At 38.1% G+C, this 13,719-nt stretch overlaps 1 protein-coding gene across 4 annotated transcripts in view; it reads right to left on the reverse strand.

Moving 5' to 3' along the window:
- Positions 1-4,251: 4,251 nt before the first annotated feature.
- Positions 4,252-13,719, reverse strand: part of LOC149147022 (DNA mismatch repair protein MutS, type 2) — a 163,782-nt gene continuing 154,314 nt past the window's right edge. For 3 of the 4 annotated variants that reach the window (XM_089439826.1, XM_089439824.1, XM_089439825.1), the window contains one exon: positions 4,258-5,120. In XM_089439826.1, the coding sequence (XP_089295952.1) occupies positions 4,803-5,120 (318 nt within the window). In that variant the 3' untranslated portion in view covers positions 4,258-4,802. Of the gene's footprint in view, positions 5,121-13,719 lie in introns of all 4 variants that reach the window. The other variant, XM_089439827.1, reaches the window with a different exon arrangement.

Raw genomic sequence — 13,719 nt, forward strand, 5'->3', positions numbered from 1 at the left:
AGGAACAAGATGCTAACATTTTGACAAAGGCTTTGTCAAGAGGGAAGTTCGAGTTCCACAAGTGCAGGATGGGGGTGGTTGATAATTCCTTTCTCGCTGAGAGGAGCGTTGAAATATGCATCAAGAAATTCTCAATTTGATTTTGCCTTGATTAAATTGAGAAAAATCGAATTTCCACATCAACAGACAACTTGGATAAGTTAACTTGTGTCGTATGGCTTGTGTCACCAAATTTACTGATTAAATTCGAGTTGGAGGAGTTATAGTTCAGTTAAGCATGCGTGACTGTTAATTTGTAGCAATCAAGGTCAGTGATCTTAGGTTGTTTTCAGTTAAACTAATTCTAATTGTTGGAGGAACTAGTGGAGGGTCAGTTGTGCAGTGGGACTTCAATCAAACTCAGTGATCATCTAGTTAATTGATCAATTAGCCGAAAATAGCTAGTGCATGAAGAGAATTCCAGTTCCCCAGGCTTGGTGGAGATTCGAAGGCAATGTACCATCAGTTGTAGACTAGTCTTGAGTGTAAATGTGTTGCATGCAGTCAGATGATCAGCCTAAGGAATTGCGCAATCCTAAATAATAGGGGCCTAATTTCTCAAGGAACAGCGCAAGGAAATAGGAGCTCAAGCAAAGGTAGAAATTGACTAAGTTTTCGTCAGAGCTTGTCAGTGAGCAGAGAGATAATTTATGCACTTGCAAATTGTGCTCAGTTGAGCAAAGCAATTGTAATACATCTCTATTCATCAAATTAATGCAAGCAGGCATTGGGATTTTTAGCAAATTGCTTTCCCAGATAAAAATATTGTGCATGTGTGTTATTTCTTATTGCATGTTTGAAATTATTGTTCTAGATTGTGAATTACTTTTCGCAAAGCAGTAGAGTAGGTTTGTGTCTTGTGATTTTGATTAAAACTTCATGAGAAATTGCAAATCTATAGCATAATTTCTACACCAGCAACTTTCCAACACTTCGACTTGCCCAACAACTTTAGAAACCCTAACACAAGAGAGAGAGAGAGAGAGAGAGAGGCCCAAAACTTCGATCTTGCTCTTCTTCTTTTTCATCATTTTCCAACATGTATCTTGAGGAGATTGAACTTGCTTGAGTGTCTATTCAAATGAGGTCAAGTTCCTTTTTATATATAGGCTTTTGAGGAGTACAAATTGCTATCTTTAAGCCAACTTGTCCCTTTATGTAGGCCAACTTGTTGCTACCTGTATGACAAGGTCTTAGAGGGTCTTTGACTCAATTAATTTTCTTTACAATATGTAGCATGCCCAAAAGGGTCTTCCATACATGATAATGACTCAATTGACTTGTAGACTCAATGACAAGCCCTAAAAGCACTCAATGGGTGCTTGACCTAAAAATAAATTTCCCTTGAGCATGAAACATTAAATAAATTTATTTTTCTCTCAACATTTAAAATCATGATTACATATGTCATTATGAAGATCGAACCTAGTTACATATTTCAACATGACACTTGTGGCACCTAGAGCTCTTTTAGAGGATGTTGTCATAATGGAGGATGCATTTTCTCCCCCATTTTGGCATATTTTGTCATTCTTTATACTATGAGTTTGGCTTGTAACCTCGTTCTTGTGGGACACTCAAAGTAAACTTGTAATTAGGGATTTTTACTTATATTATTTTAGAAATGAGGGAGATAAGTCTCATATATAGAAACTATCCCTCATTTTATTTTCATCATCACCGATTCTATTTTCTTCTCTCCAAAGAGAGTGTGAACTAGCATTTTTCGCTACAATGGGAAAAATGTGAAGGCTTTTATTGTGTGAGTTTCTTGTGGATTTGATCTGTGCATGAAGGTATTTTCCTGGGATTGTGCTTCTTTGAAGGATTTTGTAAGTTTAACGTTTTATCATTGATATTTTGAATATTAAATGTATAAAGTAGGGTTTCTATTTATGCCATGACTAAATGCTTAATTTAAGTTGAAATATTGTTACATTATAGCATGTAAAATTGTTCTCTTTAAGACCTGTAGGGAAACTCTGAATGTGCATTCCCTATATTTAATTTCTCTCCTCGCAAGAAAAATAGTTAGGGTTTTAAAAGTGGATAGCCTAGCCATCACTCCTTGCTCCATCAAAGTCTTTCCCGTAAAATTTAGCCCTAGAAGACTCCATCAAACCCTTGTAGGATAAGGCATTATCTTTGTTGTGTTGACAATCCATAAGAACTTTTAAACAATCAATAAAACTTTTTAAATTCTCTTCATTTTCCCATTCCTAAACATCTAGGCTTAGCCGCTAGGGATTTTAGGGTAAATTTCTGCATAAAAGTAAATTTCGGTTGGATATTCATCACTTATAACTTAGGAATTTGTCTATAAATAATATGAAGGAAAAATCTAACATGGTGCATGGTTAAACCTCCTTATTTAGGGTTGATGTAATCCCTCATTTCTTGTTTATGCATATATGTCAATCACAACAATCAATTTTCTACCCTAACCCTAGTCTCCATTAGGTCTTTGTTCCCTTCTTGTTGAGTATCATTGAAAAGCCTTTTCCTTGGCTGCTCTATGACATTGTGCACCTTATTATTGCATACCAATCAAACCCTAACTTATAGCAACCTTATTGTTGGTCTAGGCATAGAGTGTTTGAACCCAAGTATAGAGCATCTATGCCTTTATAGGCATTGCCAGTACTCTAGGCCATATTGTAGACCTCTCATACATCACCTTAAGCCATAGCATTAGAATATCCTTTAGGTGATCTAGGGAAGCCTCCCTTGTGGTCAAATACCACTAAAGAGCAGGAGAAAGGTTTTTGAGGTGATAGTGGCAACCCTTTCTCTTGTTTCCATAAGTTTTGGCCCTGCCTAGTGAGGCTATGCATCGGATCTGCTTGATTTTGTGGAAACGGGGCCCAATTTCTTCATTTCAACAATATCTAGTATAAAGGTTTCATGGCTCTCTATGTGTATTCCTCTCCTAGCCAAAAGGCCTATTGAGAGTGGAAATGGAGGAAACAGAGAAAATTGGGGGGTACGGGGAAGGCCAACAGACATGACCCTTCATTTCCTCTTCCTCAACCTTCTCTCCTACTTTTAAATTTATCTTTTAAGCAATCCACTTTTTTCTTTCATTTTCATTTGTCTTATTCAACTTTCCATTTGCATTGGTTTACAATATTTGCGAACCTTCACAATTTGCCTAGTTATTCTTGTAGGTACTAAATCTTCTAATGATTCATTGGTTCAGATCCATTTTGAATCAAGTGATCATCTCGCATGTAGGCAAAAATACTCATTGGACTCTTTTTTACAAGGAATTGTACTTAGAAATGACATGCAAGACTTAAAAAGAACACAATAAAAAATAGAAAGTGTCATGAAACTCCTTGCATGTCGACCAAAGAAGACTCATCAACATTGAGAGCTTGAACAATAATATGTGAAAAGATCTATCATGCAAGTATCAAATCTTCGGCTCCAAGAAAAAAAGAAAATTGCTAAAAATAGCAATTTCCTTGAGGTCTAGCAACACTAACTCTAGTATAGGCTCTGATCAATGTCAACGTGTAGATTCACCTGCAATCAAACCAGCCTGATCAAATGTTGTTGGACCTTAGCCTCCAATCACACAAATGCAACTAGGGGTTAACAATGTTCTTGTCCAAAAATAGCAACACTAAAATATGGCATGCATGTAGCCAACTGAAACTCCCAGACATTGATAATAAGCTAATGAAATCGGTCCATATAAATAATTCTTCAATTGATTATTACCAAAACCTCCAAGTACTACTTACCACCACCAATTGATGGATATAAGTAGCGACGTAAGTTGACACCAAGATCCCAAAGGGTGCAATCTTAGGTGCTAATGACTATCCTTGGAAGGGGATGACATGTAACATACATAAAGCATATAGCATATACAGACAATAATATAATAATATATAAAAGATATATAATAAAATAAAACATAATAATATAAATTATATTACGTTTAGCCAATCAAGCATATATATATATATATATATATATATATTTATAACTCTGCGCTTTCCCAAAACAGAGAAGTATTTAACATGACTTCTCTTTCCATGCTTATTTATAAAGGCGTGAGCTCTTGTAATCAATCATCACATTCATGGCTTGTATCAATAATAATTATTCAGTCTCATATTTGTTTTTGCATATTTCTACCTAGGCGTGTGTTTTACAAGGTCTTGAGCAAGATCCCTTTCTGACAAAAGGTCATTATATAGCAACCGTTTCATGGAGTTTTCTTATTGTGATATGTTTTAACACATTACTCGGTGTCTAGTAAAAAATTCCAAGTTTGCCAAAAGAAGATGCTTTTTAATATGCAATCTCTTCGTTAAATCGTGATCCAGCCATATGAACCAAGACACAAATATCACATTCACCAAACTAATGAGAACTCGCTGCATCAAATTAAGAAAGAATAACAAGAAAATCAGCTTCATCGATTTCAATTTCCAGAATGAATTGATTAAAGTATATAGAGATACTTTAATACCAGTGGCCCCGGGTATTATCCTTTTGGGTGGAACTTGCCAACCACCACCCTCTAAGATGACTAGGATACATGAGCTCAAGCAAAAGGTCACTCAAAATCTTCTTCCAGAAATGGATTCACCAAGTGAAAAGAGACTTTTTACCACTGGCTAGACCGTAGTAGCACTAACTTGCTCTGATTGTTGCTAAAATTTCAAGACCAACGTTCTGAGCAATTTTCTGTGTATATAACATTTGTTCTGCGAAGTCAGTGAATATGCAAAAAGCACGTAGAAAATTCATCTAATGTACACGATAGTGCAGCCAAAATTCATCGGACTTTCCTGTTCAAACTTGACAACTCGTGGGTGCCCTTTTAGCATATTCAGTACTGCCTCCTTGACAGCACCGGTACCAATGCCGTGTATCACAAAAAGAGTTGAAACATGTCCTTTTGATGCTATGGCAATGTCTGTTTCTCTGATGGCATCGTCAACTTGCATGCCACGCAAATCAAGGGTGTTCCTTGATGTCTGTATCACCGGCTCAAACTTCAACTCCTCCATTTCAAGTGGTTCAGATCCTTTGGTTTTCCTTTCATTTATGAAAACCTTTCCCTGAAAATCAGAGAGAACACAAAAATTAATAGTTAACTAACTGTTCTCATTAAGTTTCCAAAGCACATCATCTCAAGGAAAAAAAGTTTAATGTAATATTTTGACTTTGTTAAAGGTATCGTTTTATTTTTAAAAGGAAAGTTGTGGAACTTGCAAGCAACATTTCAGATTCAAATTCAAAGCTGTCTAGGCAAAATAATCAAAGAAGTCATAAATCACATTTGATAACTATAAAATTTGAGAATTTTCAACACCTTGAATTTGGAAAGCTAACGTTCATAATTGTCAACCAAACTAGGCCAATCAGACCTTGTTGGGAACTCTACTTTCTAGTGGGAGTAAATTTATATCATTCTGATTAGTAAGTTAAATGCCCTGCTGGCTGTTTGCAAATAGGGTATCCGCATGCCAAAACTGGAAATGTCCATGCTCTGTTCCACAAATCCGATTCAGACCTATCAAGGCAATTACGAAGATAATGTATCCCTAGGAACATTCATTCACTATACCCAAACATGTAACAAAAGCAATACCCTCACAAGATATTTGACAAATTCATATTGAATTAGGGCAAAAGCTTAGATTTCGTGAGCGAAAATTCCATACATTATACATGAAAGAGAAAAATAGACCATGAAAAAGCACTTACAATTATAGTGAATATATCCAATCATCAAAGAGACACAAGATTGAAGCTCCAAGACCAAGAGAGATTGCCAAACATCGAAATGCATCAATAAACATCCAATTAGTCCTCAATAGCTATAGCTGAATTCTCAAGAAGAGAGAAAGATACAAATCCAAGTGATGATGAGAATCAAATGATCCTCTCATCAATATATATCATCCTCTAAGGGTTTGATTTGCCTAATTAGGCCTAATGATGCCCCAACTAATAAAATAACATTACTTGGTAACAAGCCCACCAAGATAGCTCCATAACATGAAAATAAGCCTCTTAAGAGGGCCAAAATGATAGATACAATAGGTCAAAGGGCCATTGAAAGGCCAAATGGAGTCCAACATGTGCCAAAATGAGTGGAAGGGCTCCAACTATAGTGATAAAGGGGGTGGCCCCTTGATCTCCAAGCAAATGACCTGGGTGCTCCCAAGTGGTTGTGGGGGCACAAAAACATCTTCATGGGTCTCCAAGTGGATCGAACAAGCATGTATCCCATCTGTAAGGGTTGGAATAATGATGCAAGCCCTCCCTTTGTCTCCCATGGTGAAACAAAACCTCATCTGAGCCCTAGATCAACTACCAAGTGTGTGGTGCAAGTGTGTAGCTAATTGGGCAAGGTGGTTCAGGTGCATCATCATCATCAAATAAGTGGGACATGAGCAAGCAATGGATAGTACTGAAGGATCCCATGGCATGGCTATCTGCCCACTGCTATAGTGGAGGCCCATGGCTCTCAACACACACCCTACAAATGCCAATATGACCCTTTGGAGGGCTTGGACCCTGTATAGGGAGACTAAACCGCAGAATGAAGACCCACCTACAATCCTGTATAAAATCGAATGGGTCTCCTTACCTTCTAGTACAATAAATCATTAGTGTAATTGAGTAAATAAGCTTACAAACCATGGAACCAAGAGGACACTTCATGTTGATTTGGGGTAATATCGAATGTGCTCTAGGCCTCAAATTTTGCAGGGAGGCTTGGGCACATGTATTCCAAAGAAACCAGAAAACATTTTGGAAAATTCCACCCATAAACAATTTTATTAAAACAATTAATATTTTTTAATGGGTCCCTAAGTCTAAACTGTCTAAATTTAGGAAATTAAAAATATTAATGGGCATTAATCTAATTGTGGGTGTAAATTCTAGATGAAGACGAGGATCAAACTAAAATGATCTTAGCCATTAATTAGCTTTTAATCTGAGTCGTTGACTGTCAACGAGTAGATTATTTAAGGAAGCTTGAGGGTCATTTGGAAAACACACCAAGAGATCAAGAGATCGAATTTCTGAAGTGAGAAGTTCTCAGGAGGAAATTCTAATCGAGTAGATTTCTTGCAGTTGAGGGGCAGAGATAGCATCCAGAGAGAGAGATTTTCTTAGCCGGAGAATCATCAACAGAGAGAGGCAGAGAGTGATCCAGTAGCTCTCACGCAAGGCCACACAGAAGCAGCGCCAAGGCTGAGAGAGAGTCTGAAATTTTGCAGCAGAGTCAATTTTGGAAGCCGAGAGTTGGAGTGTGAGATCGAGAGGCTGAGAGCAGTGACTCTGAGCAACAAATCGATCAGCTAGCTAGGTGATGCAGTGTCTAGAGGGGTTAATGCAGGGACTACATGAGGATTGTGTAGAGGCAGCGCAGGGCCTCCCAGAGGCACCTCATCCAGTGACCGGATCAACCGAGATTTTTTCTCAGTGATTGTGTGAGGTAATCTCACAAATCTTTCTGCCAATATTTCTCTCTCTGTAACTAAATAACCCATGAGGTATTCAAAGATGTATTCAGAATTTGCTACTGCTTAATAATAATAAACCCTCAGATCTATTGCACCGGTTTTCCGGCATTGCATTTTTCCGAGGACATTTGTCCAAAAATAACGATGTTATTGTGTTGTATTTTCTTTCTTGCTTAGTCTCTTGTTTCCACATATAAATTAATTAAGTGAAGGTTGCAGTGTATGTATTTCAGTATTTTCTGTAGGAAACTGCAATTAACTTGTTCATGCAAATCTAACAAGTAGAAGAAATATCATCAATTGCTACAGTAGGGATTCCGGTTTAGGAATTTTCACTTCATAGTGGCATGCCCTTCCATAATGGGCTTTAAAGTGTACAAGTGTCTCCAAGTTCAAGGAGGTTAACCAAGGACCCTATTAGGTGGTTTCAACCTTTAAGGGAGTGACAAATCCATGGTGTATCCCTCAAGTGGTAGGTATCATGTGATTTAATGATGGAACGAAATGGGGGCATCAGGGGAAGACTCCAAGCCCCATGTCACTAGACAAGGGTAGCTATGATAAGGGAAGCCCACACTTGGGTATATAGATGTAGGAGGGAGTAATCATGGTACATGAGTTACCCCGGCCTTTGTTTTTCCACCCTTCTTCATATGCCTTTTGCTTTTTATTGATTTTTCTTTTTTATAACTGCTCGGGGCTCTAGGGGATGAGAGCATGATGTGTAAGATCTAGCAATGAATACTTCCTTTAGGTTGGGCATTTCATTGCCCACCAAGGGTTAAGACAAGCATGGGTTCCTTAATAATGCAGGGAACCAATACAAGGGACCCTGGGAACCAGGGTGATGGCCATAATGATGGATGTAGAGCTCATGATTGGCTTTTGCCCATGTGCTAAATTGGTATGTCCCGGCCATCTTTTGCATTTTATGGTACATTTCCTGTTGATAGTGGCCAAATTATGCTTTTTATTTTCATTTTAGCTACATCAACCTCCAAGGCATCTTTCCAAGCCCAACCCAAAGTGTGGGCAAAGGGAAGAAGAGGCCAACTCCTTGTGGACCCAATGGACAAATGTGGACCCAAATGGAAAATATGTGAAAAGAGGTTATAATGAGTGGAAGGGCGTGATGTATGCAATGTCGGGAAGCAGGACCACACAACCAAAATCCAGATTTCCCAAGTAATGCCACTCTTAAAGCTAGTAGCCCATAAAGGAGATCTCACAGGACTAGAATACATGGTTAACCATCAAATTGGACAAGGAAACAAGTGTACAAAACAAGCCCATTCTTTCTGTTGAATCTCTCCACTAATCCATGTTTAGAAGTGACCATTATAAGTAAGCAAAGATACCCAACTACATAACGAAAGCCATAAAGAATCATAATGACTGGCTCATGGGGCGAAGATGGTGGCACATCGAGCAATCTAGCGGTTGCAAGGGGTTGTTGGTTGTCGACTGAGGACTGTTGAAAAGTGTAACTAGGTTTGGTCTTCAGAATGACATGTAATTGTGATTTTATGTAATTGATGAAAAGAACAAAAAATAAAATTATTGTAATGGTTGTCTCATGGGTTTCATGAGCAAGGAATTTATTTTTAGTGATGGCTCCCATTGTGAGCCTTCAGGATTTGTCATCTGGTCATAAAAGTCAATTTGAGTCTATGTCATGTATGAAGGACCCTTCTTAGGCATGTTACATTTTGTATGAGTCATTAAAGTAAGTATGAAAGCCCTCCAAGACAAGCATAAGACCTCTCCTTCAAGTCGGCTCAAGATGAAAGTAAGATAATCTCCAAAAGGCATGTCAGCCTTGTCTCCAAGTCATGTCGGCTAATTAGCATGGGAAAACTACTATTTATAGGAAGCTTGACTTTCATTCTTGGCACAAATTTCAGTCATACATCTGAAGTACAACAAAAAGTGCGAAAAACAGAAATAGAAGCCTCTCATCCAGCACAAGAAGTAGGAGAAGAATCCGAGTTATTCAGGGACTGTTTTGGTTACCTTTTCCTCACACGTGTGGCATATATTAAAGGTTTTGCAGTAGGGTTTCCTCAATCAGCGAAGAAGTCCAGAAAAAGATCTTTATATCAGCATATATCACAGCCGAGGTCATAAGAGTGAGTCTCCTAGTTAAGCGAAGAAGGAAGATACCTCCAACAGCTCACATGTGAGAATTGCAAGGGTATAAGATAAGCTGAGGTTGCAGATCTGTGGATAAAACCGAAATTGCAGTAGTGCAGACAGTTTGACTTGTGTTGACCATAGGAGAAGGAAAGAGCAACAAGTTTGTTTCAAGAAGGTTTTCATCAAGGAAGGTTTGTGTCTTGGTCTTGGAGTGGCACAAAGGTCTAGGGTCTTGGTCTTGGTATTCGTCAATTGGAATCTCTATAAGAAGAAGAATTTGTTCGGGTTTTCCTCTCAAGAAGGAGAGGTTTTGGCCCTAGCTGATAGCCTATATTCTGTGTCTCTTGTCTCTTTATGGTTTATGCATTGGTAGTTGTTTGATGAAAAAGAACACTAATAATCTAAGTAAAAGAAGATCTTAATCTAAGAAAGTAAAAAGCATTCACAAGCAGTTATCTAAAGAAGAGAAATCACCTAATACCGATGCCCTAGATTTCTCAACAAGGACCATATAGGAGAAGAAATTCTCTTATGGGTGTCACCCACGAGTGGTGGCTAACAAGCATCACATTCCAAAATGAAATAATTTTCCGATTCCACTACCCCAGAAGTGCAAAAGGTACACACCCATTCTTCCCAAGCTTATAAAAACAGTGAATGTCTTTTAGGAACATATATTAATTCATGTGATGTGGGGTCATTAAATAGCCATTCTTAATTTGTTAAAAAAAATCGAAAGCATTCCTTTTGGAAGAACAAGAAATATTAATGTTTTAAATATAAAGGTGGGAGATAAAAGGAGTGATATGTATTTTAAAAGAAAAATGTCGTCTTCTTTTTTTAGGGGGTATGCTCATTTTTTTTATGAGTAATATAATTTGAAGAGTTGTAAAATAAAGTGTTCTAGTTTAGGTTGATTCATGAAGATATTCGAAAAGTTGTCAAAGTATTGTCAAGTATGTAGAATATCTTTGTAATGTCAAGAAGGAAAGCCATAATAAAATCATAATTTTTTGTTCAATGTTTCTAGACCACCCGGAAATTGAATAAGGGGTTTTAAAGGACATTTTTTGTTTGGATGTTAAAGTTCAAGTTATTGTAACCAAAGTCAAGTGAATCAACAAAATCAAACTTCAGGTTGCATGATCGTTAGTGCCCAACACCCTTAAGTCACATAAAATCAAGCGAGCGTGTTAAGTGAAAAATAGGGAAAGGAAGAAAACGTCTACAAGATGCATCTCAGGAAATTAAAGAATTACAAGAGTACAACCATCAATTGAACAATAAAATCAAACTACTTAAGTGGAAATTAAAGCAAAATGAAATCATAATTGATCAAATGGTTGACACACTGGCAGTTGCTAAAGATATTCAAAATGAAATAGATATGAAAGAACAATTGGTTGATGCACTCCAGACAAAATGGAGGCAAAAATAAGATCTACTTGATGATATGATTGATGCAAGATCTACAGCAAAGATAGATGTAATTTGTGACATAGAAGATCTCATCCAAAGAGTGAATGCAATTTGTGAAATAGATGAACTCATCCAGTAGGTTGATGAAAGTTGTGATACAATGGCGCTACTAGAGAAAATTGATGCAACAAGTTGTACTAAAGACCTAATTCAAAAGTTTGTTGTAGCATGTGATAAAATTGAAACAATGAAAAAATTTGATGTATCTTGTGATACCCAAGACTCAATACAGTTGATTGATGCACAGTTTGATACAATAGACTGAATGGAATCAACGAATCAAGCACAAAATATTAGCAGCAATAGCAGTTGTGAAGAAAAACAGCAAGAAAATGGTCTTTCCAAGATGGTGATCCGACCTTGGGAAGAAATCTCATTCAATAAAGATCGGCATGGATTGAGGTACACCAAAGACAATAGCTTTTACATTCTAGATTTCTCCAAAACTGTATAGTTTGTGAGTGTAGGATTCCTTGAAGATATTCAAAATTTTGTTAAAAAGTGTCAACATTGTAAAAAATATGGTCATATGGAGTCATTATTTTGACTTCCATCCTTGACTTCATTGTGGGAAGACAAATCTGTTAGTTATTGTAGCATCAGATGTGTTCTAGCCTTGAAATTTTGTGGAGAGGCTAGAATGCATGAGATCTCCAAAACCCAGAAATCGTTTCTAGAAATTCCGCCTAGAAATGACTTAATTAGATTATTAGTCAGTTTTTAAATATTTTGTTAAAATTGGTAACTAGGGCCAAACTCCATGTGGGTCATCTTATTTATGGAAACTAATATTTTTCTTGGATTCCTCCCATCGAGAGGTGTAGGATTGATCTAAAGATCATCCGATTCCGATAAGTATTCATGGAGGTATGAATTTATTTGTGTTATGATACAATTCGTCAAGGTCGTCCAGCAACCAAATAACCCCCACTTGTGCTCAACGTTTTAGTATAAAAGGAGGTGGCTTGATAGTCATTTAGACACACACTTCTCTCTTGATTTCTCTCCACTTGTTTTTGGGTTTTAGTGGCAAGAGAAATCTAAGAGGATGAAGCCCTAATCGCAAGTCTAGAAGAGACCTATAATGCAGATCTATGAGGCCTTAAGTCAGTTGTCACAATGTGCCCTAGCCGTTGTCATAACGAAGCCTAGCCGTAGTTGAAAGTAAGATCTAGCAGCAGTCTTGTGAGGAGGTATGGCCGCAATTCAAGGGAGACATCTGGTAGCAGCCTAGGAGGCCTTATACGCTGGAAAAGGAAGACTCCATTCCGCAGCAAGGAGACCCTATATGCAGCAAAAGAGGGATGCCCTAACCACAATCAAGAGAGGCTCCTGATCCGCAGCAAAAGCAAGACCTAGGGAAGCCCTAGCTGCGGAAATTAGGAGGACATTTACAGCGCTATGGATGTTGTTAAGAGGGATATGCCATGCCCTCATCCGCTATGCTAAAAGAATCAAGGACGCAGTCAAAGGAGGTCTTAACCTTCGCTGTCATGAGGAAGCCCTACTGCCTAAATGCAAACATAAAGAGAGATACCTTATCTGTTGTCAAGGAAGCCCTAAACGCTGTCTATAAAAGATGGTCTAGCCGCAGTAGGAGGAGAGTCCTAGCAGCCATTAAAGGAGAGGTATAGCTGTTGTGAAAGGAAGGTCTGATCACAGTCATAGGAGGCCTATTTCAGCAGTCAAAAGAACCTCAACCACAACAAGAAAGAGATCGATCAGCACGTATATTTGAGAGTTGTTTCAGGGGTCAAAATTAAAGGGATGAACTACTTGCTGGTAGGAGGTTTGAGTGAGCTCATATCAATCACTCTATAGGTTGTCATAATCATGTTCTAATGACTATTGTGTGCCACTTGGATGCCACTGTAATAAGAAGTGAGCATAGACATAGTTTAGTCATTGTTAAGGGCTTGAAGTCTGCTCTGAATTGTAAAGGAAATGGTTTTCCCTTGGAGATCAATTGAAGTCAAATCTGGGTAGATTTTGAGGACTGTTAGGAGACTGCACCTTGGACCTGTTAAAGGAGTCTAGCTGCTCTACTAAGCTGTAAGCCATAGCAAGCAGCTAAGACTGGGGAGTGCAATGGCTGATGGTTGCAGCGTATTGGATGCCATGATGGATGCAACATGATGGGTGCAGCATTGGGTGCAGCTCAGTGATGGGAGCAGCTCAGTGATTGGGCGCAGCACAGTGACAGGTGCAGCATGATGATAAGGTGCAGCAGTATGATGTGTGCAGCATGGTAATGAGGTCCAGCATGATGATTAAGTGCAGCACAGTGAGGTGCAACACAATGAGGAGCAACATGGTGATGGAGTCACCTTGGATCAGTGGAAGCAATATGCCTTCTACTCAACTCAGATCAGCTACCTCATATGCTATCTTCTTAGAGAAGATCTCTGCTCTTATTTAGATAAATCAATATGTTGACTTCTGATGTATATGTACTATCTCTCTCTCTGTTGAACTATTGAAGAACATATAAGAAGAATTGATCAAGGGTTTCCCCACATTGGTTTTTGTCCCTAGTTAGCGCCACATCTTGTGTCCTCTTGTC

The sequence above is a fragment of the Pinus tabuliformis genome, chromosome 9 (genome assembly GCF_031772625.1).
Source record: "Pinus tabuliformis cultivar Carrire ecotype Pingquan chromosome 9, CPIR1, whole genome shotgun sequence".
Classification (NCBI taxonomy): domain Eukaryota; kingdom Viridiplantae; phylum Streptophyta; class Pinopsida; order Pinales; family Pinaceae; genus Pinus; species Pinus tabuliformis.